Raw genomic sequence first — 27,989 nt, forward strand, 5'->3', positions numbered from 1 at the left:
ATAAGCACAAGCACCAGTGTTAATGTTAATTCTACCGTGAACCTTGTGCTAACAGTTGATGTGGAGTCATATTTGGTTGCTGTGTCACACACAGTCTGGATGACAGGGCTTATAGTACAAAGGCAGTTCCTACTAAAACATTTGCACTGGTGAGTATCAAGCAGTGGTTTTTTTTTTTTCAACTTAAAAGTACAATAAAGAAAATAACGGTAACTTTGATCTCTATTGTCCTAAACCAACTGCCATTAACATCTTAGAATATTCACTTCCAGTCTGGTCTTTTCCTTCCTTTTTTTTTTTTTTTATTTTTTATTTTTAAGTAATCTCTACATCCAATGTGGGGCTCAAACTCACAACCCCGAGGTCAAGAGTCATACACTTTACAAACTGAGCCAGCCAGGCACGCTGTTTTCTTTCTTTTATTTTTGTTTCAGAAAAAAAAAATCACTCTATTCTGGTAAAAACAGTACAGGCCCAAAAACCCTGGAGAATCAATCACTTCCAATCCTGTCACTCAGAAATAGCCATAATTCATATCAGATGAGCATAGATTCTAGGCATCTTTCTGTGTATACACACACACACACACACACACACACATGCAGAAAATGGGTAACTAGAGAGAACTTATTTTTATAAAAACAATTGTACTACATGCATTTTTTTTTACACTAAAAAATATTTTAGGTCTACTTCTAGTGATAAGACTTACTAGGAGCTCCAAGAAGCCCATTTATTGCATAGTAACCAAACCATTGCAATATTTCTGGCTTCACTAGGGTTATGGGAAGTCTCCAAAGATCTTGCCTTCCAAAAATTTAAATAAATTAATCAAATTAAATAACAGGATATATGAGCTGGGGCCAGAGTGACTTGGAGCTGGTGCCTGTAGAAGCTGAGTTGTTTAAGGGCACTCATCAATAGATAAGAAAATGGTTTTGGGTAAGAAAATAGGTAAGCATTGGGAAAGAAAGCCTGGGTTTGCTGTGATGAACCCAGACATTCAATGTGGGGCTGAATTTTCTCTGCAAGAATAAAGCTCAGTTCACAAGTTAGGTCCATAGGATTTCCCACCAATTAAAATCAGGCAATGAGCTCACAATCCATATCACCAACCCTGGAAAAAATGATTAGCAAAGAATATATTTAGCCCCCTAAAGACAGTAGATGGCAGGAATGCCTGATGTAGAATAGCTATGCATTTAAATATCTAAATAAGTAAAGGTTGATATGGAGAGGCTCTGCATGTGTCAGGACGAGGTGTATGGAAAACCTCTGTATGTCCCTCTCAGTTTTGTTGTAAACCTAAAGCTGCTCTGAAAAATAAAGTCTTAAATTAAAAAGACATACACACAAGCAAAAGCGTCAAAACTGGATTTATCCTTCTCTAAATTAATCCAGTTATTCAAATGTCAGTTATATCTGTCATAGCCTGGCTCATTGGGCCAAACCAAACTCTAAAAATTAAAACTGTTTTACTTAAAAAAAAAAAAGATTATCAGGCATGCATGTATGAATTTGAAAAATGGAAACTTACAGAAATGAGAAAAACTATTGAAATAAAAAACTTAATTTAGTGAACTAGAAGATCTGTCCAAAGGAAAAGGAAACCACGGAAACAGTGTAAGACATAGAGGACACATCTGCAGGGGAATGACAGTTACTCTGCCAGTGACCTCTCCTCTTCAGCTACAGTGGAGGCCAGATGACAGTGATACAGCATTTTCAAAGTGCTGAGAGAAAATAACAGCCTGTGATTATGTACCCAGCAAAACTGTCATTCAGAGATAAGGGTGAAAGAGTCACTTACAGATAAATAAAAAACCCAAGAGCCTACCACCAAGAGATCTTCATTAAAGGATATACTTCAAAAAGAAAATTATTCCAGAAGAATGCTTTGAAATGCAAGAGGGGGGATCCCTGGGTGGCGCAGCGGTTTGGCGCCTGCCTTTGGCCCAGAGCGTGATCCTGGAGACCCGGGATTGAATCCCACATCGGGCTCCTGGTGCATGGAGCCTGCTTCTCCCTCTGCCTGTGTCTCTGCCTCTCTCTCTCTCTCTCTCTCTTTGACTATCATAAATAAATAAAAATTTTAAAAAAATTAAAAAAAAATGAAATGCAAGAGGGAGTGACTATCAAGTAATAAACTTGTATATAAAATAAACACTCTCTGTGTAAAATAGTAATGTCTAACTTTTTTTTAAAGATTTTATTTATTATTTATTAGCGACAGAGACAGAGAGGCAGGCAGAGACACAGGCAGAGGAAGAAGCAGGCTCCATGCAGGAAGCCCAATGTGGGACTCAATCCAGGGTCTCCAGGATCACGCTCTGGGCTGAAGGCGGCGCCAAACCGCTGAGCCACCTGGGCTGCCCTAATGTCTAACTTCTGAGTTTGAAAAACAGACAACTAAAATAGTGGGTGGCCATGGTATGTAAATTGGAAATGAGTCTATAGAATTAAGTGTTCTAAGATCCTTGATACTTTGAGAGAAGGGTAAGGATATTATTTGACCCTTAACTGTTAAAGGTAAATATGCATGATAAACTTGAGTTAACACCAAAAGAAGAGAAGTAGCGTGAATAAATTCCAAAGTAGTGAAAATAATAGAATGAGAAAATAAAGGTTTATAAAAAGGAAGAAGCATAGATAAAGTGGGAGAGATGGAAATAAAAAAGGCAAAATGGTAGAAATCAGTCCAAATATATTAATAATCATGATAAATATCAATGGATTAAACTCATCTGTTAAAAGGCAGAGATTATCAAATTTGAGAAAAAGAAGTCTGGATATATGCTGCCCACATAAGTCCACATAAAGGTTAAAAGCAAATGAATGGAAAAAGATAAACCAGACATATACTAGTTAAAGAAGGGTGGTATAATTATATTAATGTCAGACAAAGTACAATTTAAAGCCAAAAGCATTATTAAGGACAACGATAACAGGCTTAAATCCCTAGGAAGATATAACATTTCTAAATGTGAGTATACCCAGTAAAATAACTCCAAAGTAATACAGAGCAAAAAATGGTAGAACTACAGAAAGTAATTGAAACATATCCCATTATAGTAATGATTTTAAAATCTCTCAATTATTGATAGATCAAGTAAATACAACATTTTTTTAAATTTTATTTATGATAGTCACACACAGAGAGAGAGAGGCAGAGACATAGGCAGAGGGAGAAGCAGCCTCCATGCACCGGGAGCCCAACGTGGGACTTGATCCCGGGTCTCCAGGATCACACCCTGGGCCAAAGGCAGGCACCAAACCGCTGCACCACCCAGGGATCCCAAATAAAACATTTTTAAATATGAATTTTATAACGGATTATATTGTAAAGAAAGTCTTAACATTTAAAAGAATTTGTATTATACAGACCACTTTTTCTAGCAAAAAAGTAATTAAGTTTGAATCTTAAAAATGTAAATTAAATTTTTTCATACACTTAAATGTGGAAGTATTCCTTTAGAATCAGGTAGAAAAAAATATTCCCATTCTTTTTGCTTCTGTTCAGCTTTGCACTGGCCCTAGCCATCACAATAAAATAAATAAGAGAAATTAAAAGCATAAGTATTAAAATGGAAGAAAAATGTATTTGCAAATGATAGGATCTTCATACAGAAAACTTGAAAGGATCTACAAACATATTAGAAATAAAGAGGCTTTTAGCAAGATGGCTGACTGAAAGATCAAAATATATGTCAAGTTATATTTTTATGTATCAGCACCAACAATAAACATAATTTTAAAAAATACCATTTATAATAGCAAAAAATCATGACACAGAGATAAATCTTAAAAAGAGGATGTATAAGATCTATACTCTGAAAATTATAGCACTTAAATACATTAAAGATCTATATAAATGGAAAGATATTCATGTTTGTAGAAATACTAAAAAATATAAGTATCAATTCTCTCCAAATTGCACAGATTTAATGGATGATTTCCTCAAGCTTGGTCCTATTGACATTTTAACCAGATAATTCTTTGTCGTGGGCGGGGGATGTCCTGTGCAGCATAGGGTGTTTAGCATTCCCTGGCCTCTACTCACCAGTTGCTGTTAGCACACATTCCTTTCTGGTGTGAGAACCAAAAATGTCTGCAGACATTGTCACATGTTTCCCGAAGGCCAAAATTGCCCCCAGTTGAGAACCACTGATGAGTGCAATTATAATCAAAATCCAAAACAGATTTTAAAAATTGAATTTGATGGGCTGGTTCCCAAATTTATCTAGAAGAATCAAAAGGTCAAGAATATCCAAAGCATTCCTGGAGAAGAATAAGGTGGTGGAGGGCTCTCTTTTCTGGATGACATAACTAAAGCAATCGTAATTATGGCAGCATGGTATGGATGCAGGAATAGGTGTGTGGGGCCAATGGAACAAACCGTAGAACTCAGCAAAGAGACCTGTGCAGCTAGGTTATCTTAGAGTATGACAGATGTGGTGGTCCACATTGGTGGGAAGAGGATGAACTACTTCATAAATAATGCAGGGGCAATTATTTATTCATGTTGAAAAAAGTGAAATTAGGTCTCTACCTCCTATCATGCACAAAAACAAATTCTAGAGGAATTAAGGATTTAAAGGAGAAAAAAAGACTTTAAAATGTTTAAAAGAAAATAAAGAATATCTTTCTTACATTGGGATAGGGAAGGATTTCTTAAACAAAATGCAAATTATTAAAAAAGCTTTTCTAAGTTTGACTCCTGTGGGAGGCAGAATTCTGAGAATAAGCCCCAAAGACCGTTGTCTTTATGTAATCCCCCCTTTGAGAGGTGAGCATAACCTGTGAGTGGGAAGAGTTATGATTCCCATTATTATGTTATGTTGTATGTCAAAACAGCCATCAAAAAAGAATGAAATCTTGCCATTTGCAATGATGTGGATGGAACTAGAGGGTATTCTGCTAAGTGAAATAAATCAGTGAGACAAAGACAAATATGATTTCACTCGTATGTGGAACTTAAGAAACAAATAGATGAACATAGGGGAAGGAAAGGAAAAATAAAATAAGATGAAACAGAGAGGGAGACAAACCATAAGAGACTCCTAACTATGGGAAACAAATAGGGTTACTGGAGGGGCTGTGGGTAGGGGACAGAGTAACTGGGTGATGGGCATTAAGGACAGCACTTGATGTAATGAGCACTGGGTATTATATGCAACTGATGAATCACTAAATTCTGCCTCTGAAACTAATAATACACTATACGTTAATTAATTGATTTTAAATAAATAATAAATACATAAATGATAAAATAATGGATATCCTTTGATTACTGATATAAAATGCTACCATTTTGTAGTCATTTTCAATTAAATGTTTTAATGAACTCAATATTCAAAAATTTTTTAAAAGGGAGTATCCAGGTGGGCTTAATCCAATCACACACACCCTTTAAAAGCAGAATTTTCCACAGCTGGTGGCAGAAGAGGAAGTCACAGATACCAAGTGTGAGAAGGATTTGTTGTACCCTTACTGGCTTGAAAATGGAGTGATAAGGAACACAAGTGACTTCTTTTTTTTTTTTTAATTTTTTTATTTTTATTTATGATAGTCACAGAGAGAGAGAGAGAGAGAGAGAGAGAGAGAGAGGCAGAGACACAGGCAGAGGGAGAAGCAGGCTCCATGCACGGGGAGCCCGATGTGGGATTCGATCCCAGGTCTCCAGGATCGCGCCCTGGGCCAAAGGCAGGCGCCAAACCGCTGCACCACCCAGGGATCCCGCAAGTGACTTCTAGAAGCTGAGAGAGGTCCCTGGTTGCCAGCCAGCAAGGAAATGGGGACTTCAGTCCTACAATCATAGGAAAGCCAAATTCTGTCAACAACCTGAATGATCTTGGAAGTGGATTTTTCCTCAGAGTCTCCAGAGAAGAGTCCAGCTTGGCTGACACCTTGATTTTGGCCTTGTGAGACCCAAAGCAGAGAACCCAATCAAGCCTGCTTGGACTGCTGAGCTATAAAACTGTAATATAATAAACGGGCGTTGTTTTAAGCCACTAAGTATCTTGTAATTTTTGGTAGCAATAGAAAACTTCTAAAACTATATTAAATTTAAGAATTTAAGAATTATCTCTTCATTGAAAAACACCATATAAGTGAAGAAGACGGTCACAAAACATAGAAATATGTTACATTTCTAACATATGTAAGTGACAAAGGATTATCCAGAATATATAAAGAATTTCTGCTAACCAGTGAGAAAGCCCAACGGAAAAATAGGAAGGAGATATGGAAAGTATTTCCTTAAAAAAGAGAAGGAAACATGTAAGGCCAAGAAACATTTTTTAAAAATGCTCAACCTTGTATTGTTATACAGTAGCAACAATTCTAAAATGAAATATATGAAAATACACAATTTACAATAACTTCCAAAACCATCTAATGCCATATTGTGAGGAATGTCCTTCTGTTCCTTGAAGTACAGATACATTCTCTTGTACATTTGGAGTCTATTTTTTGCATGCCATCTTCGTCTCTCTCTTGCTTCTCCCACCCTTCCTCCTCCTCTTTTCCTCTTTTCCCCCTGGAATATGTTTGTTTAGTTGCCAGGTCTCTTTCCATCTTACTTGATGCCTAAGCGGCTCTCACTAGACAGTGTATTTTGAAGGCAGTAAGGAATAAGGGTTAAGCGCTTAGGTCCTGGCACCTTTCTGACTGGATTTGAATCTTGACTCGGACTGTGTGGACTGTGTGCCCTTGGACATGCAAGCTTTTGCCACAATTTCATCTTCTCTAAGATGGGGATAATATGGTTTCTATTACAGAGTTGTCATAAGAAGTAGAGAAGGTGATGTAGGTACAGCAGCATCAATTTTGGCAGTTACTGGCTCACATACTTAGTGATTTCTCCACTCTTCCCACCATGTCTGAGACCAGTTTGCGCCACCAAGTTGACTTTGTGTGCTGTTTGTTATTTTATCCATTTTTCTGCAGCGGTGAGAAACGGGAGCCTTCATTAGGCCATTATGTGATCTTGTTTAGAATACCTGGACTCTGCTCTGTCCTCTGAGCCTTTTGTACAGGATCCTGCTCGTTCTTTCTAGCTGGGAAATGTGTCCAGCCACCGTGGGGCAGGGAGATGCTCTTGAACTTCAGATAATCCACTCGATTCAGTGTGAAACTGTAGCTTTCACTTCCGTTAGTGTCAGCACCTGTATTTACTCACTCTGGTACACCTCTTTTTTTTTCCCCCCCTTAGTCTATTTCTACCTCTTCTTGGTCATAAGGAGTGAGAAAAGCATTGTCTACTCTGTTCCCCTTCTTTCAGACATGTGGATAGTTATGAGAAATCTCAGAATCTTATCAATGCATCACTATCATGTTTGGGAAACAGGGGATGCTTGCCTTGGCCACCAGTTATTTTCCTTTTCCTTTTAAAATTTTTAAGTTCTGTTTCCATGTTAGATTGCTGTTGTAATCTTATTAGTTTTGACTTTTTTCAAACAAATTTTGGGTGATGGAAATTCTGTGTTGCAATTTCAGTGTACTGTCTTAACCTAGGAGCCAACCCCTGAATACTTAATCCTGCCTGTGTAGTGGCTGTATGCTCCTCGTTTCTGTGGCAGAGCACTTAACACAGTCTGTGCATTTTCCTGTTCTCTGTTATTCTAAAGTAAGAACTACTGGCAGTGCCTCAAACTTTGTGTGCTATTGTTAGCAAAACACGGAAATAAAATTGCTTAACTCCCTAAGATCTCCTGCAATAAAAATAAAATAAAATAAAATAAAAAATAAAAAAAAGATCTCCTGCAATAGAAGTTTGTCCTTTCTCATTTTTTCTTCTCTACCTATTTAAAATTTAATTTTTAAAATTGCTTAAACAGCACTGCTTTCTTATTCTCTTTTTCTGTTTTTGTTGAAAAAAACCTTTTCTTCTCCACTCATCTCAAAATTCACCGTTCAAAAAAGATTTACAGTACTCACACTCTACCTCCAACAGCATTTCTCAAGTAAATGGGAGTACAGGGGTGACATCCGTAGTGCATGTTGTGGTGCCCCCCAAGTCTCCTTTTCAAGATCAAGACACCATTCCCTCGGCTGCTGGGAGGGTTGGAGGTTGAGGGTCTCAGCTCAGTCCTTCTCTGGGAATTCCTTTTTTTTTTTTTTTTTAGGTATTTATTTATTCATGAAAGTCACAGAGAGAGAGGCAGAGACATAGGCAGAGGAAGAAGCAGGCTCCCTGCAGGGAGCATGATGTGGGACTCCATTCCAGGACCCCAGCATCATGACCCAGGCTGAAAGGAGGTGCTCAACCTCTGAGCCACCTAGCCCCCTCCTTTTCTGGGAATTTTTTTTTTTTTTTCTGGGAATTCCTAACAGTTGACCAGAACCTCTTTGCCCAGTGTCACAGCCCCATGTTGAGGGATACAACATCCAGTGACCTATGGTTGTGGCTGGGCTGCTCTCTTGCTTCAAAGCAGGACAACTGTGAAGAGCCATCCCAGCTCCACAGCTCCTAGCAGGATCATGGCCACATTACAGATGGGTTTCTCCCTTGGCCCAGAACTGACTTCTAAGCACCTCACGGGTCCTGGTACGAAGAGTACCCCCTAATGAATCTCCCTCACAAATTTGAGCCTTGGGGGATCCCTGGGTGGCTCAGTGGCTAAGCACCTGCCTTCGGCCCGGGGTGTGATTCTGGAGTCCCGGGATCGAGTCCCACATCAGGCTCCCTGCATGGAGTCTGCTTCTCCCTCTGTCTGTGTCTCTGCCTCTCTCTCTCTCTGCGTGTGTGTCTCTCATGAATAAATAAATAAATCTTAAAAAAAAAAAAAACAAATTTGAGCCTTGGGATCTGTTTCCTGGGGAGCCCAACTTATGACAATGGCTTTTCTTCAGGTTTAAAATATAGGAGTATCACAATATATGTATGTCCATGAAGAAAGAGAATTATAAAGCAAATGGAGCAAAACATTAACAATTGGTGAACCTGGATGAAGAGTGAATTGGTGAACTAGTTCTTTGTATGATTCTTGCAGCAATTTTTCTGTAAGTTTGAAATTACTGGAAGATGGAAGTTTAAGAAATTAGGACAAGATGCTCGAAGGTGCTTAGGTGCAATTATGCTCCAAGACAGAGAAGTTGTTAAGGTTCCAAACTCATGATTCTGCAAAACTGAGATCTAAAGATAATCACTGAGACTTCTATATCTTATCAATTCATTAGCCCACTGAGTATTTCCTTTGGTGGATGCATTTGTTTTCTTTCTTTGTTTTTAAAAAGCTGCTTCTGTTAAGTAAATGACTTGATTTACTTACATTACACCTGAAAGGACACAGTCGATACATAACAACAATGTTTATTAGATACTAAATAATAAGTGGAGCAATTTGGGAATTTACTAAGTTTGTGCAGCATTTCAATTCCAAAGTGTGTTCTTGCCTTGTTAATATCTGATGGCTTGAATGTCAGTTTGATATCTCATCTAAGAATTATTACAGGGTCTGTCAGTTCTGCTCTGCAGTATTATCTGAGTGATACAGGCTCAAAGAAATCTACAGCCTCTCTGGATGGTTTCCTCCCAGCACCTCCAAGCTTTGGTATCTAACCTCTCATCTTCAAATGACCTGATAGCATCACTGCCTCAGCGCCTTCACTTTTTCCCTTTGGGGTTTCACATTCGCACGCGAGTCCTCCAGGCTTGTGACTTCACCATCTCAACTGATAAATAGCTTATGATACCAAAGGGACTTCATTTCCACTAAGGAACTAAATGTGTATTCTCTCCTTTCATTTGCTTGTGAAACTCCAGAAATAAATCTTGTGTAATCGCCTAATTTAATTAAGCACACCTCACTAAGAGTGCTGGAGCTGGTGCTAAAAAAAATTATCAATTTCCAGAGTCTCACTATGTTCTAACTGCCTTCCTTCTTGCCCCTAGAAGATTATTTAATATAGGTTTAGAACAGTGTAGCTATTCTAACCTAAAATGTGCGTCTAAATATTTAAGGTATTTTTTTCTTTCACAGTTCTTGTTATCCTTCAGTTCTCCTCACACTTTACTTCAATGTTGACTTCCTGCAATTGTTATTAATCTACCTTTATGATGTCTAAACCTAAGTCCGTATCGCTTCAAGGATAATTTTGTTTCTGAATACTCAGAGAGTGATCATATAGTTTCTGATGAATCACATGAAAGTACATAGATAATCTAAGCTTCAAACCACTACTGTTTGCCAGTATTCATTATAAAATCTCCAGGTCCGAATAAGCTCATTTTAATTATTCATTTTCTTTTTTTTTAATTATTCATTTTCATGTGAAGTTACAAGAAGATGAAAATTCAGAGCCACAATTGCAAAGTTCTTATTCTTTCTTCAGTAAATTTGGCAAGTATCATACTCCTCTTGCCCACCTAGTTCTTTCTGCTTGGGATAGTTTCTCATTATATGTTTATCAGGAATCCTAGTCATCCTTCAAAGCCTCATTCAAATTTTACTTCATATCTGAGACACTTTCTGATTACTCTGATGCACACTGATTTTTTTTTCCTCCTTAAAATGTCTATTCCTAAAGTTAATTAATTTAAGAAAGTTTGGCATGGTATTGTTTTCCTCAAATTGTTTCCTGTAATTCTGTATGTCAGACTTATCTCCTGAGTCAGGCTGTAAACTTTCTGAAGGTGAGGACCACCATGTCTGAAACCACTGGTTTTCAAGCGATTTTTCTTGCATAGCCCCTAAAATGATTTTGAAAAATTACATACCTCCTAATGCATTTTTAAGTTGACATGTGAAATTGTACCATAAGTAACTACAAAGGACAAAATAGAAAATATTGACATTAAAGACAAAAGAAAACAAAATGAAACAGTTCCATGAGACTTCTCAACATATCTAAAGGAATCTCAACACTGTGTGATGGGTACCTTCAGCCATTCATTTGGAAAAAACGAACATGAAGTCTTTAACTATTGGAAGCTTTATGTCATTCCCTTTTCTCCTTGAAGTTGTATTTCTATTCCACATCCCTTGCAGGATTTCATCCTAATAGAATGTTGATGCCTGAAAGTCTTCTCTACATCAACTTTGTATATAAATTGAAATTATTTTTTTACATTTTCTAGGACCAGAGGCTTTTAAGTGGTAAAAGAAAATATTCTTTCTAGATTGATTTATCATTTTAGCACACAATTGATCAAAACCAAAACTATATAAGTGTATTATAAATTTTCATAAATACTCAGTAAACATAAAGAATATAATTTTATAGGAAATACAGATTTCTATGAGATACATGGAACTGTTTGTTTACCCACCTATGAATATCACTTATTGCTGGAAGTAAGCAGGGTTCAACATAAATTCTGTTTCTCTTTTTACATTTTTATAGATGGAAATACTGAGAAGACTCGTTCACATAAAATCGTAGGTGGGAATAGAAGGTTTTATATTATAGCAATGTCAGTTCTATGAATTCCTTTTAGGTATTCCAGAATTATATAGTAATTTATTATAAAAATTGTTTTCATCTCTTGTCAGCTGTTGATTAGATCTGTCTGCAGTGTTGTTGAAAGCAAGACTTGGAAACAACCCACTTAGAAAAAGATTTGTTAAACAGTCGTTAGGAATGATGGACTTTCTCAACTTCTGGGAATAATATCAAAAAAACCTTTACTAAAAATTATCAGGTGATTATTAATTATACCAGTTACACTTTAACCCAATATACTCAGAAAGGGGAAAAAATATTGAGGTATACCTGTCAATATAATATTTTTGAGATAATTACTTTATAGTTTCATATGCCTTAAATATAATTCAGCAACTCTTCAAAAGTACAGAATTTGGTTCATTCCATTTTTGGAAAATAGTGACCATATTACCTAGTTGGCAGAGCCAGCCCTTATTGTCGAAACAGTCAGCCAAATCAGACTTAAACTTTCTTTCAGAAAACATATTACTTTATTTATTCAAAAAACATGTAAACTAGCATCATTGTGGTTGCGCTCACATTCCTGAATTCTTTTCCTAAGGGAGATGGCTAAGACATGGAGCCTTGTCATGTAAGTCTGTTGCATTGATGAGACAGGGTGCCCTGCCTCCCATGTTTGTGCTTGCTTTCTTTCCCCTTGTGGGACTTTCCTCAGAAATGATACATTCTTTGACAAGTTGGAGGATGAAAAGCACAGGACATTAAATGAAACTTGTCAACCGTCCTGCTCCTCCATACTGTAGTGTATCTGGATACCAGACATCCCAGTATGGACCAAAATGCCCTGTTACTTATGCCACACTTTGCCACTAAAAAAAATATGCATAAAACAGGACAAATTTTAGAGCTTAACTTTGGGTTTTTCCTGCCTTGATTGAAGGAGGCTTCCCTATACCAGTCTTTACTACTGTTTGGCATTTAGAGGTTCTTATGCTCATAGCATAAAGGAAGATGCACCATAATAAGATGGGTAGAGGATGGGTCTTTCTTTGTAAAGTGGGAGGAAATAGATTATGAAAGGGGAGGAAGAAAGAACTAGTCTGATGTTTCCACACAGTCGCGTTCCCAGACAGATGAGTTTTTTAGAAAGAATGTATATGTAAGTGGTGGGTCTGGACATTGATTCCTTTAAAACTATCTATGCCCATCTAGCCCTTGGGAAGTCTTTAAGTACCCCTAGTGGTGCACAAACACCAGTTTGAAGATAGCTCTCTTACGCTTATTGTTCCCAACAATATGCTGAGAGGTAGTTGGCAATAATACTTCGTTTACACAATCATTCAGATAAAAGGAAGGAGGGGGGCCTGGGTGGCTCAGTCCGTTCAGCGTCTGACTTATTTCTGCCCAGGTCATGATCTCAGAGTCCTGAGATCAAACCCCACCATGGGCTCCACACTGGGTTTGGAGCCCGCTTGGAATTCTCTCTCTCCCTTTCCCTCTGACCCGCGCCTGCCCCAGGGGGAAAAAAAGAAAGGAAAATGGCAGATACAAAACCATTAAATTCAGTAAAAACATACAAGCAAAAATATGTTTAATATCACTGGCAATTTCTTTCATTCAAGATTCTTTAAATTTTGTTTAAAAGTGCTTTCTCATCATATAGCCTATGTGTCATGTATGTGAACACATGAAATGTACAGTGCAGTAATAACATTCTTTTAAATATTAATTAGAATAATTCTAGTCATTCCTGCTTTGCTAAGGATAATTTTCAAACTCTATTTTCTACACTATGTGTGACCTTATTTAAAAAAATATATGTTTCAAATAATAAAGCATAAAATTGTTGGTGGGAGAAAAGGCTAGAATTAGTTGTATTTTTTAAACTGGCCTGAATTTGTCAATTATTATGAAGGGATAATATTAAAATGACCGTTGGCAGATGATGTATATGTGGCAGACAAAATGGATTTTCAGAAGTAATTAGCTTAAAAATTGTGAGCTAACATGAAAACATTACTCTTTTTTTGCCAAAGTGAAATCTTAGCTTTATGTTGTTGACAGAAAATGCTTCCAAGGCAGGATTGAAACAAGAGCAGTGCCAAGACATTCAGTTGCCTAGTGGAACCATGTTGTCCCAGGAAACACTACCAGTCAAGATTAATTCTTGGAAATCCACAGAGGTAAGTCATTGTAGCCGTTTCCTGTTGCCGTTGTAACAAATTACCACCAGCCCAGTGCCTTAAATCAGCACAAGTATGCTATTTTATAGTTCTGTAGGTTGGAAGTCCTGACATAGGTCTCACTGGGTTAACATCAAGGTGTCTGCAGGCTGCATTTCTCTCTGGAGGCCCTGAGGGGAGAATTTGTTTCCTTGTCCTTTCCAGCTTTCCTGTGTTCTAAGAGAAACAGTGCTTGTTTGTCTTTCAAATTTGTTTCTGTTGTCTTTGTTATACACAGTTTTAAGTAAGATTAAGGCTAAATGATCAAAGTGTTTGTTATACAAAGCTGCTGCTTTTTAAAAATCTTACTTAAATTTTTTTTTATCCTACTATAATAAAGATCTCTTATTTTTTCTTCTAAATGAAATCCGTGTGCCCTCTAGAATTTTACTATAAGATAGGGGTCTTATGGTCTTTGTACTCCTCTGAGTAAACAGTATTTAATTTATTGAACAGTCCATCTTTCTCTCCTCATCTAAAAAAACCTTTTATTGTGAAATAATTATAGATATGGAGGAAGCTGCAGTAAACAGTACAGAGTCCCACGTATGGAGTACCCAGCTTCCCAGCTGCTGGCATCTTCTGTGATCATAATACACTATCGAAACAAGGAGATGGCCGTCAGTATGTTATTGCTGACCCACTACAGACCTTATTCAGCTTCTAAATTTTCAATTCAGTATTCAGTTTTTTTTTTTGAGAATCTTACTCTTATTTTATTTTTTAAAATTTTATTTAAATTCAATTTGCCAACATACAGTGTAACACCCAGTGTTCATCATTGGCCCTCCATCATGCCCATCACCCAGTTACCCCCTGCCAAACTCCCCCTTCTGCAACCCTGTTTTTTTTCCCAGAGTAAGAAGTCTCTCATGGTTTGTCTTCCTCTTTAATTTTTTGCCACTCAGTATTCAGTTTTTTAACCTGCATTTAGGGACGTCTGGGTGGCTCAGTGGTTGAGCATCTGCCTTTGGTTCAGGGCTTGATCCTGGAGTTCGGGAATGGAGTCCCACATTGAGTCCCACATCGGGCTCCTGCAAGGTGTCTGCTTTTCCTTCTGCCTTGTCTCTGTGTCTCTCATGAATAAATAAATAAAATCTTAAAAAAAAATAACCTGCATTTATGTGTGTGTGTGGAGGAGGGTTCCTGTGCAGTTTTATTCTAAGTATAGGTTTGTGTAACCACACCAAAATCAAGATACAAAACTGTTACGTCCACACACAAGAGGTCTGTCCTGTTATCCACCCCGTCTCTTCCTCAACCGCCTCATCCCCTGACAACCACTAATCTTTTCTCCATCTCTATAGTTTTATTATTTCTAGAATGTATTTCTAGGAATAGATTCAGATAATACATAACCTTTTGAGATAGTTTGAGGTTGTTTTTTTTTTTTTTTTTTTCACTCAGCATAATACTCTTGAGAACCATTCAGGTTGTGAAGTTTTCCTATCTCTGGGATAAATGTCTATCTAAGAGTGTGATTGCTGGGGTGTGTGGTAAGTGCATACTAAATTTGGTAAGAGATTGTCAAACTTTTCTAGGCCTGTACCATTTCACATTCCCACCAGCAGTGTAATGAGAGATCCAGTTTCTCTGCATCCTCACTAACTTTGGCATTACCATTTTTATTTTAGCTATTCGAATAGGTTTGTAGTAGTATCTCACTGTGGTTCTATTTTTTTTAAGATTATTTGTTTATTTATTCATTCATTCATTCATTCATTCATGAGAGATATACAGAGAGAGGGAGAGACACAGGCAGAGGGAGAAGCAGGCTCCCTGTAGGGAGCCTGATGCAGTACTCGATCCCAGGACCCTGGGATCACACCCTGAGCCCAAGGCAGATGCTCAGCCATTGAGCCACCCAGGCGTCTCTCACTGTGGTTTTAATTTGTGTTTCCCAAATAGCTAATGATGAGCATCCTTTCATGTATTCATTTGTAGCATCATAACCTCTCTTTGGTGAACTATATGTTCAGACCTTTTGCCTATTTTCTAATTGGACTGTGTATTACCACTGAAGGTTTGTTTGTTTGTTTTTAAGATTATTTATTTATTTGAGAGAGAGCATGAGCTGGGGGGAGGAGCAGAAGAGGGAGAAGCAGGCTCCTCACTGAGGAGGGAGCCTGGCATGAGGCTTGATCTCAGGACCCCCAGATCATGACCAGAACCAAAGGCAGACGCTTAACTGGCTGAGCCACCCAGGTGCCTCTACCATTGAGTTCTGAGAGTTCTTTGTATGTTCTGGATACCATTATGTTTCTATTCTTCATGCTTTCATCTTGTTTCTGAGCATGACCTGTGTCTTTAATTTTCACAATTGTATTTTCTCTTTCATGGTTGTGTGTTTAAGGAAGGAAGATATCCCCAAATTGTGAACTTATAGACCCATCTTGACTGGAAATCTGTTCCACTCAACTATATGCAGTTTTCTCTTTTGTTCATTTGCTTTCTGTCTTATATGTGTTTCTCCTTCTAGAAGGAAAGCTCCTTGAGAGTAGAGACCATTTTAGTCTTATTCACTACTGAATCTTAATTTGCCACATTTTTGTTAATGAATAAATGATTGAATAGTAGACATTAACTTCCTTCTCTTCCTTTCTTATAAAAAAGGTTTGTTTGGCCTCCTGCTCGGAGGGCTTGTTTAATGTTCCCTGCCACCACCACTGTTCCTATGAGAGTGGCTGGAATTATTTATTGACCTTCTGTTCCCAACACTTTCCACCACACCCTCCAACCCAGTTAGGTATAGATTTACCTGATTTTCTAGCAGCTTAGAAAAGTACATGAAATTAAAATGTCACTGTTCCTTAATTGCATAGTAGCCCACAGACTGAAATTATATAGATTATTTAAAAGATAATGACATTAAGTCAAAATTATTTTTAAATTTGAGATCATTTTTATTTGCTGCTGCTGGCTTCTAAGGAAGAAAATAGACTTGAATCATCTTACATGCTTTATAACTTAACAAAGGCATAAAATGCCACCTAGCTTTTTTGTATCAGTCTTCAAATTCTCATTATTATTGTTTTTTCTTACTTGAGAGGAACCCACTGTAACTGATTTACACTCAACATCTTATATCAGTTAGTAAAAAAATGATGCCCTTCTTTCAAAACAAGTTTAAAGCTGGATTTTCCTTTTTCAATACATTATGATATCATGACACTATTCCATCATTCTATTGACAAACATCTCCTCTTATTACTGTCAGGAACGTTTGATGCAACCCAATATGTCCTCTTCAGAAATCTGCTTTTGTGACAGAAGACAACACCTACCAAGCTGAATAGTAAAATCTAATTGTTGTTGCCAAATGTATTACATCTACATTAAAATTCTCATGTTCTTAATACAGAATGAGAAAGAAAGAAGTGATACTGTTGATTGCTTAGGCAGATGAGGGGTGCTTAAAAATATCTTTTAAAAACTTTAAATAGAAACCTCTTTAACTATTCTCTTTCTACAAATGAAAGAATGATCTAAAAGCAGTAAATAAAATTCTGAACAGAATAGGCTTTCAAGAGCAGAACAGTGCTTGCTGGTGGTACTTTCAAAACCAAGGAAAGCCTGTAAATGTATGATACTTAGACACGGATATGTTTTCTCTCTGAGTACTGTACAAAATCTTTATTATTAAATTTGCTAATTAATAAAATTATATGTAGCTTTGACCACCTCAAAAGACCTTCCTCTTTTCCTGTTTAAGGAGATTCAACAATAAGGGTTATGATTTTTTTGGTCACAGTTGTTTCTATAGCAACAGATAGGGTTGCTGTGAATTGGTTCACACAAAATTAAAGCTGACCAAAGCCTTCAATCTAGTTGTGAGTTGCTAAATTGCTAGTGATAGAAGATAAGTGTTTATTTCTTACTGCCTCTGTTTATTATTTTGCTAAATGAAGAGTAAACAGTTTTTATCCTCGGGCTTATTAGCATATCATTTATTATATTTGCAAAAATTTGAACTCATCAAAGCTGTTAGAGAAATGGAAATTATACCTATTCTAATCATGCTAATCCATCATCCCCTTCTTTTCAGTGTCATTACTTTATGCTTAACAGTTCTTTTTTATTTTCATGTTTGTACTTTTATTCTTTTTTAAGTTGGAAGATACTTACTAGAAAAAGTTTAAACAATATGAAAGGGTAAAGAATAAAAAACAAAGTTTCTGCTTACTTACTTATACACCTTCTGTTCCTTTCCTTGGAAGCATCCATTACTAACTAGGTTCTTAGAAATTTGGGAGTGAAATTTTCTGTGTCCATGCATTTCTTTTATCTAAATGGATTTGTTCAGTATATACTGCTATGCAGCATGCTTTGAACTAAGCAATACGTCTTGTAAATCTTTTTATGTAATAAACACAATTATTTAATGTATATTGTCCCAAATCTTTTTTCGCTAAACTATAGATTATGGATATCTTTCTCTATCAGTACGTATAGCTGTGCTGTAGTCTTGATGCATAAATGAATCTTTAAAAAAAATTTTTTTAAAGATTTTCTTTATTTATTCATGAGAGACACACAAAGAGAGAGGCAGAGATATAGGCAGAGGGAGAAGCAGGCTCCATGCAGGGAGCCTGATGTGGGACTTGATCTCAGGATTCTAGGATCATGCCCTGGGCCAAAGGCAGGCACTAAACTGCTGAGCCGCCCAGGGATCCCTAGATGTATAAAATGAATCTTTATTTCGCCATCCCCTGTTAGCAATCATTTAGGAATATTTTTATGTTTTTATCTTTTAAAAGCAATATTGTAATAATGGCTCTTATACATATTTTATATGATGCTGTCCTGGAAGTGCAATCACCAAAAGGTTGTATTTATTTTTAGTTTTGAAAAATACTCTGAAATTGTCCTCCCAAAAGTTACACAAATTTATGTCCACCAAAAGCATATCCCCTCATCTTCTCAAATACTGAATATTATCAAACTTGTACATTTTTGCTAGTCTGAGAAGTGGGAAAAGTTTGTTTTACTTTGTTCCATGGTAATTATAGGTAAGATTGGAATAGCTTTTCATGCATTTATTGGGAATTTGTGTTTCTTTTTTTATTATTAACTCTATTCATGTCCTTTGCTCACTTTTTCTGCTTGGTTTCTCATCTTTTTCTTACCAGTTTCTAAGAGCTATTTGGCTATTAAATGATTAGCCCATTGACTGTTTCTTTATCTTGTCTTTCATTTTCAATTTTTCATTTGATTTTTGACTTTATTTATGGCTTTTCTTTTTTTGCCTTTTGTGAAGAGAAAACACACCGCTCTTCCTTTGTTTCTTTTTTTCATCTCACACTCTGCTGTCACACTTCACTTCTGACACCAGAGATGTGGGCTTTCCACACACCAAGCTATTCTCTGCTACACCAGCTGGGTGTCCTGCCATTTAACTCAATTCTGACACTGTCTACCTGAAGATAGCATCAGATATCACAGGCTAAATGCTCAGTCCACAAAGCTTCCCCTTCCCCCACCTTCCACATCAGGTGCCAGTTGCAAGTCCGGAGTTGCTGCCTGTACTTCTGACCTACCACTATAAATTGGAGTTCCCATCACTCCTTCCTTGGGTTTAATCATTTGCTAGAACAGCTTACAGAACTCTTGGAAATATTTACTTAAAGTTACTGGTTTATTATATAACAAAGGATATGATGAAGAATGCAGATGAAGTGCCAGATGAAATATACAGTCTGAGGCCTAAAAGTTTCCCAAGTGCAAGAGTTTCTGTCCCCATGCAGTTGAACTGTGTTATCCTCCTGGCATTCAGTACATGTATTCACCAACTAAGCTCATTGAACCCCAAGCATTGGGATCTTTATGGTGGCTTCATCACGTAGATATGATTGATCATTTACTCCATCTCCAATATCTTCTGTCCTTCCAGGAGGATAGGGTATGAGGTTGAAAGTTCCAGGCTTCTAATCATGGTTTGGTCATTCTGGTGACTAGTCCCCATCCTGAAGCTATCTAGGCACTCATCAAGAGTCACTTCACAGAACAAAAGACACTCTGATCTCCCTGAAAATTCCAACAGATTTAGGAGCTCTGGTCAGGAATGGGGGTCAAAGACCAAATATTAGAATAAAAGATGCTCCTAGTGCTCTTACACTGAGGAAATTACAAGAGTTTATGAGCTCTGTGCCAGGAACCATGGACAAAGACCAAATATATATTTATTATAAATCACAATATCACAGTCTTAAGTCTTCAGTTTTTATTAAAAAGTAGTCAAATTTGCTTTTCTGTTATGGCTTCTAGGTTTTAAGTCATTTTTAGAAAGACCTTTCATAGGGCACCTGGGTGGTTCAGTGGTTGAGCGCCTGCCTTTGGCTCAGGTCATGATCCTAGGGTCTTGGGATTGAGTCCCACATCAGGCTCCACACAAGGAGCCTGCTTCTGTCTCTGCCTATGTCTCTCCCTCTCTGTGTGTATCTCTCATGAATAATTAAAATACTAAAAAAAATAGAAAGACCTCTGTAGTCTAAGACTTTAATAAATATCACCCTGGATTTGTATTTATTTATTTTTAAAAATATTTATTTATTTATTTTGGAGAGAGAGAGTGGGGGAGAAAGGGGCACAGAGAGAAGGTGAGGGAGTCCCAGGAAGACTCTGCGCTGAGCATGGAGTCTGAGGTGGGGCTCGATCTCAAGATCCCAAGGTCAGAATCTGAACCAAAACCAAAAGTCAAATGCTTAACACCAAGAGTTGGACGCTTAACTGACTGCACCACCCAGGCACCCTGCCCTGGTTTTTGTTTTTGTTTTTTTTTAAATCTTAACAAGCTATTTTTTAGATCAGTTTTAGACTCAAGCAGGAGTGGGAAGTAGGAGACTTTACATATACCCCATGAATACCCCCACCTGCCTCTGCCCCCATATGACCTTCCTCACAATAACAACCACATCAGAGTGATACATTTGTTATAATCATTAAACCTAAATCAACACTCATTACTATCCAAAGATCATAGTTTACATTAGGATTCACTCTTGATGTTGTGTATTTTATGGATTTTGACAAATGTATACTGTTCTATATCTACCATTATAGCATCACAGAGAATAGTTTCATTGGACTAAAATCCTCTGTGCTCCATCTATTCGTTTCTCCTGCTAACCCCTGGCAACCACTGATCCTTTTACTGTCTCCTTAGTTTTGCCTTTTCCAAAAAGTCATATGGTTGGAATCATACAATATGTAGCCTTTTTGAACTGCTTCTTTCATTTAGTAATATACCTTTAAGATTCCTCTATGTCTCTTTAAGGCTTGATAGCTCATTTCTTTTTAATGTTGAATAATATGCAATTGTCTGGATATAAAGTTCATTAACCCATTCACATCCTGAAAGACATCTTATTGCTTCCAACTTATGGAAATTATGAATAAAGTTACTGTGAACAATTGTGTGCAGGTTTCTGTGTGGTCATAAATTTTCAGCTCCTTTATGTAAATACCAAGGAGTGTAATTACCGGGTTTTATGATAAATGTATGTTTAATTTTGTAAAAAACTACCCTCCCTCTTTAATGCTTTAATTTTTAAAATATATTTAAGTGTTATCCATGAAGAATTTATTTGATGAATGGAGAGTGGTAAAGATCCACCTTTTAACTTGTATTTTTACAAATGATAATCAATTGTCTCAATGTCATTTGTTGAACAATCCATCTTTTTCCATTGACTTAAATTGTGGCTTCTATCACATAATAAATTCCCATTTATGCTTAGGTCTATTCCTGGATTTTCCATTTGTTTATATTAAAGATGTGCCATTTTAAAGGTTAGCTGTAATATTAAAAAAAAGGAAAGAAGAAGTTACTCATAAAGGGAGAGGAAAATAAGGTGGAAAGGAGAAATAGAAGCTAGACTTCTTTGATTATACCATGTTTTTAGATTTGTCATTGGAATCCTGGAAATATTTTTGCATTATCATAAAACAAGATTATACTAAATAAAACAATCCTTTAAAATGTAACATAAAATTAAACAAATGTTCCTACATTCAGTTGGTATTTTTATTCTAAGACATTGGTATTTTTGACCTGAGATTATTGTGAGTATAATGTGGAATGAATCATATGAATAATTGTGTGATACTCCTATTTGTATCATCTTTGGTATCCTTGAGAACTAGGATTATCAACATGGGGGAAAGGAGATATGAATGTAAGATGGAAGAGATTGTCATCACCTAATAGACCTGGACTGGATTGAAATTATATCAGTATAAACTCATGAGAAATCTTACTTGAAATTTTTGGGGAAAATAAACTTCTAAATTATTCATAGGTCAAAGGGGAAGTCTCAGAGAAAAATACATACAATACATAGAACTGAATGAGAAGGGAGCACAACATATCAAAATATATGAGACACAGGTGAAATAGTGATGAGAGGGAAATTTATAGCACTAAATGATTAAATTAGAAAGAGGAAAGGTATAAAATCAATAATCTCAGTTTCTTTTAACAAAAACTAAGAAAAGCAAAATAAACCTACATGAAACAGAAGAAAGAAAATAATAAAGAACAGAAATTAATGAAATTGAAAGCAAGAAAACTATTAACAGAGAAAATGAATGACACAAAAAGCTAATTCTTTGAAAAATACAAAACTTACAAACCTCTAGCATGACTGACAAAGAAAGAAGACCCAAATCACCAATATCAGGATGAAATGGGATATTACTGCAGTTCCTGTAGATATAAAAGGACAATAAAGAATTACTGCCAATGACTTTATGCTCATAATTTGACAATTTAGAAGAAATAGAACAATTTATCAGCACAAACTACCAAAATTCAAAGAAGATGAAAAATAACCTGAATAGTTCTATACCATTTTTTAAAAGGAATTTGTAATATAAATATGTGAAAAAGAAATCTCTAGGCCCAGATGGTTTTACTGAAGAATTCTATCAAATGTTTAAATAAGAATTGACACTATTTTCACACAAATGTCTTTCAAAAAATGGGAGGGAATAGTTCCCAGTTCATCTTACGAAGCAAGTATTATTTGCTACCAACCTCAAAAAAAAAAAAAAAAAAAAAAAGACAGTACAAAATAAAAACCACAGACCATTAGCTCTCATGAAATTAGATGCAAAAATCCTCAAAAAATTATCCAGTTGAATCCAGCAATGTATTTAAAAAGTTACATACCAGGTCCAAGTAAAATTTAAGTGTAATTCAACATTTGAGGGCCAATCAGTGCAATTCATCATATCAATAAATTAAGAGAAATCATAGGATTTTGTCAATTGATGCAGAAAAGCATTTATTAACAAAATTCAAACCTATTTCTGTTAAAAACTCAACAACTAGACATATGGAATTTCCTTAAACTGATAAAGATTTTATCTACACAAAACTATAATAGCATCATTTTTCACAGTGAATACTTTCAAGATCAGGAACAAGGCCAGGACTTATTCAGAATAGCACTGGAAGTTCTAGCCACTGCAATAAGAAAAGGTATGTAAAATGTAGAGAAGAAAATAAAATTGTCCTTATTTACAAATTGTTTGCATAGAAAATCTCAAAGAGATGACAAAAACAAACCAACATCAAGTAGCTGTGTGGCTGAGTCAGTTGAGTATCTGACTCTTGGTTTTGGCTCAGGTCATGATCTTGTGGTCATGGGATTGAGTCCCATGTAGAGCTCTGCACTCAGCACACAGTCTGCCTCAGATTCTCTCTCCCTCTCCCTCCACTCCTTCCCCTGCATGTGTGTGCTCTATCTCTCTAAAATAAATAAATAAATCTTAGGAAAAAACAAACCTCATAGAACCAGCAAGTGAATTCAGCAGAGTTGTAGGATATTAAGATCAACATTCATAAATGAGTTGCATTTTTATATACTAGTAGTAAACATGTGGAAACTGAAATTAAGACACATGCAATTTGCAGTTACTGCTCCAGAATGAAATCTTTAGGCAACAAAATATGTATAGAATCAGTGTGCTGAAAATTATAAAATACATAAAATTAATGATAAAATACTGATGAAAGAACTTAAAGACCACCCAAACATACCATGTTCATGGATTGAAAGACTTGTCATAGTAAAGATGCTCCCAATTACTTATATGTTGAATGCAGTTCCTATCAAAATTCTAGCAGTTTTCTTTTTGATACAGAGATAATAAGCTTATAACGTTTATATGGAAAGGCACAGGTCCTAAAATAGCTAAGACCATCTTGAAAAAGAATAAAGTGGAACTAATAACTCTGCTTGATATTAAGCCTACTGCATAGCTACTTACTTAAGAGAGTGTGATACTGGTGGAGAGATAGATATTTAGGTCAGTAGAACAGGATAGAGAACCAAGAAATAGACCCACACATATATGGCAAATTGGCTTTTAACAGAGGAACAAAAGGAATTCAATGGAGGAAGGATAATCTTTTCAACAAATTATATTAGAACAATTGGACATTCACAGGCAAAACCATGAACTTTAATTTAAATATCATGTAGGAATTAAGTGGATCATGGACTTAAATGTAAAACTATAAAACTTTTTAAAAATACTGGATAAAAATCTTTGTAATCTAGGGCTGGCCAAAAACATGATCCCTAAAAGAAAAATAAAAGTTAGACATCCTCACACAAGGGTATAAAAACAAGTTACAGCCTAGGAGAAAATATTTGCAACCCACATATCCAGCAAAGAACTAATACCTAGAGCATAAAAAATAAAAAACTAAAGAACTCTCAGTGTTCCTAACTGGTTCAGTTGGTAGAACAGGTGAGTCTTCATCTCAAATTCATGAGTTTAAGCCCCACATTGGGTGTGGAACCTCCTTTTAAAAATTAAAAAAAAAAAACTCAAAACCTAACAGTTAAAAACCAAGCCACCCAATTAGAAAATGGACAGATGACAAGAACAATCTCTTCAGCAAATAGAGAAGGCAAATAAGCACATGAAAAGATGTTCAACATCATTACCTATTATGAATATGTAATTTAAACAAGTAATGAAATATCAAAATGACTAAAATAAAAAAAATGACAACACCAAATGCTGGCAAATGTGTGGAAAAATTGGATCACTCAAATATTATTAGTGGAAATGTAAAATTGTAGGGCTACTCTGGAAAATAGTTTGGCAGTGTCTTTTATAAAACTAAACATGCAACTACCATACAACCCAGAAATTGAATTCTTAGGCATCTATCCCAGTGATATGAAAATTTATTTTCATACAAAAACCTGTGAGATTTTTTATTCAGTGTTCACAGCAGCTTTATTTATAATAACCAAAATCTGGAAACCATCCCAATTTCCTTTGACACATTAAACAAAATGTGATATCATGGATACTACGCAGCAATCAGCAATAAAAAGGAACCATTATTAATACATGAAATAACTTGGATGAATCCCTGGGAATTATGCCAGGTGAAAAAAGCCAATTCCAAAAGGTTACATCCTGTATGATTCCATTTATGTAACATTCTTCAAATGTCAGAATTATAGAAATGGAGAACAGATTAGTAGTTGTGGGGGGCAGGCTATGGTAATAAAGTATCAGAAAGGATCTTTATTATGATGGAAATGTTCTCTATTTTGACATTATCAATGTCAACATCCTGGATAATACTGTACTACAATTTTTAAGATGTTACCTTTAGGGAAAACTGGGTAAAGGATATACAGGATCACTATGTATTATTTCTTACAACTGATTGTGAATCTACAATGGTTTCAAAATAAAAGTTGAATTATGAAAAGTGGAAAATTGCTTGGAAAATGGTTTGGCAATTTCAATAAAGTTAAAAGTTAACCTATGCTACGACCTAGCCGATCTACTTCTGTATAAATATCCAGGAGTAATGAGTACATTTGTCCATGAAAAGATGTCTATAAAAATATTCATAGTAACCTTATTCATATCATAGTAGCTGAAATTTGGAAACAATCCAAATGTCCATATTGGAGGAGAATAGATAAACAAATTGTGGCATGTTCATACAATGGAATACTTCTTATTAAAAAAAAGTATCTGATTATACTCAAAATATGAATGAATCTCACAAACATGTTAAACAATGGGAATCAGATACAAAAGCCTACATAGTATATGTTTGCATTCATAGGAAGCTCAAGAACAGGCAATCTCATTGATTTATGGTGGAAGGAAGAATACTGTGTACTGGTGGTGGAGGAATGGTATCAACTGGAAAAGAGCTTGAGGGAACTTTCTGGAGTGACAGAAAAGTGGCTACATAGGTATAATCATCATGTTAAAACTTACTGAGCTCTGCATTGAGGTTAATGTACTCTATGTTAATTACACCTTAAATAAATACTGCAGAACAAATCCCTCTTCATGGGGGATATAAGACATGTCAACCCATCCCACTGTGGAGACTTTATTTGAATCCTCTTGTAAGCTACAGAAAAACCTATTTATGGCACTTAGGAGAAATTGGAAAGATAGATTTATAATTGATGACATTAAGGAGTTGTAAAGTTTCTAGGCGTAAAATAATAATTATTATATTAAAGAATTTTTGTCATGTAGAGAGATACACCAAAATAAGTGATATAGCTAGGATTTACTTCACAGTAAAACAGATGAAGAGTAATAGGATATAAATGAAACAAGACTGGCCATGCATTGATTTGTTGTTTAGCCTACATGATTGGATTATCATCTATTTTTTTTTACTCCGTGATAAAAAGTTAAAGTTTTAAAATATGAATAAAAGATATACACAGGTAGCTTTATTATAACCAGTAAAACAGAAAAATTGGTTTCTGAGATCGTATGCTCTAAGAATGCTCAAAGGGTGATAGAGACAGTTAATGCCTCAAACAGAATCATTGCTTACCTGCACCAGCTGTCTTCATCAGGGAGTGAAGATCTTCAAGGGTAGAAAACCACCATGTACTAATGTATAGCTAACTTACATTTGAGTTCTTTCAGTTAAAATGTATTTATGTTAACATATATAGACACATTGTATCTCCATAAATTGTCCATCTACTTTAACAAATTGAAGCAGTAGGATTAATTATTTTTTTTCAAACTTCGTGTGTTCTCCTGTTTTCTTTAAGGACCTGATGTTATTTTATGAGGATGACCCAAAGCCACTTTTGCCGACAGTCCCTCCTTCCATTATCTCATCAACTATATCATCAGAAGGGCCAGCAGACGTTTGTAACCTCTGGGATGCAGGTAAATTCTATTCTTTAGAATTTCATTGATGACATTTAGGAGTTGTGAAGGTTACTCAGAAACATGAATAAGAAACATTGGGCAGGAATTGCTTTTCATCAGATTTTATTTTGTGAAATATGGCAGCAGTGGTTTTAATTTACTTCGATAATTAGGGATGGGACCAACATGGATGAATTCAACCCACACATGATCCTGTAATCTTATTTTACCATTTGTTTCAATGTTTTTTTTCCCCTTCATTTTGCTTTTTTTTTCATTGTTTCGAAAATTATTAACTGCAAACCTCAAATCTCTTGTGAATGGTTTAAAATGCAGAAAAATTAGGGTTCATTTTTTCATTTCTATTAACTTCTCTTTGATAAAGTTTAAATTATGACATTTTTCATAAGCAAGCATTAGATGAAAATGTGAAAAACAAGATGCATAGCATCCCACAAATTGGCTAATCACCTCTTGAATAATTAGTGTTAGAGAAGGTACAGTATAAAATGATACAAACTGGCCTCCAAATGAATTACATTATCAAATTCAAACTGGGCTCTGCTGCTACTCAATTTCTGATTGATTCATGGTGTAGCCACTTCATACTGTCTCTATTCTTCAGAAACTCAATTTTTAATACATTCTTCCTCTTGCTTTTCTCAAAAAATAGGACTCAAGACCCTCTGCCAAGATGAGAATGAAACATTCTCATTAGTATCGTTCATCCCCTCATTTATCTTTGCTTTTATATTCATCCAAGCATCCTTTCCCTCACTGCAGAGGTGGCTCCTTATGTTCTGAGTTTCATCTTCTCCCTCATCTTTGGGCCACGCGCTGTGATTCTCTCCATATATAGATCCCCAATATCCAAAATATAAAAACTGTAGTTGATTAGAATAGATTTATTTTACAGGTTCACATTTATATAATTTTTCTTATAAAGCTAGTCATGAGAATGATGAGGAGGATATTTCAATAAACACAGAACACGAAGTTGTGGGTTATGGTGATATTTGGAGTACAAGGATGGTATTACTCACATGGATAATTAGTTATAAGTGGTTACCATTTTTAAGACAGCTTGCTCTGTATTCTTAGAATACACTTTATGTAAACTGATCCAGATCCAGAAGCTTGAAAGAAGAATGGTAAGGAAAACGTTTTTTTGTGATCTAATATCCCCTCATATACCCCCTCCAA

General features: G+C 35.9%; 1 protein-coding gene across 1 annotated transcript in view; it reads left to right on the forward strand.

Moving 5' to 3' along the window:
* ENTHD1 (ENTH domain containing 1) overlaps window positions 1–27,989 on the forward strand; it is a 99,944-nt gene that overhangs the window by 25,408 nt on the left and 46,547 nt on the right. Inside the window, exons 3-4 of the mRNA XM_041757075.1 lie at window positions 13,453–13,571; window positions 26,684–26,804. Of these exons, the coding sequence (XP_041613009.1) occupies window positions 13,453–13,571; window positions 26,684–26,804 (240 nt within the window). The remainder of the gene's footprint in view (window positions 1–13,452; window positions 13,572–26,683; window positions 26,805–27,989) is intronic.

Source organism: Vulpes lagopus, chromosome 5 (assembly GCF_018345385.1).
Source record: "Vulpes lagopus strain Blue_001 chromosome 5, ASM1834538v1, whole genome shotgun sequence".
NCBI lineage: Eukaryota > Metazoa > Chordata > Mammalia > Carnivora > Canidae > Vulpes > Vulpes lagopus.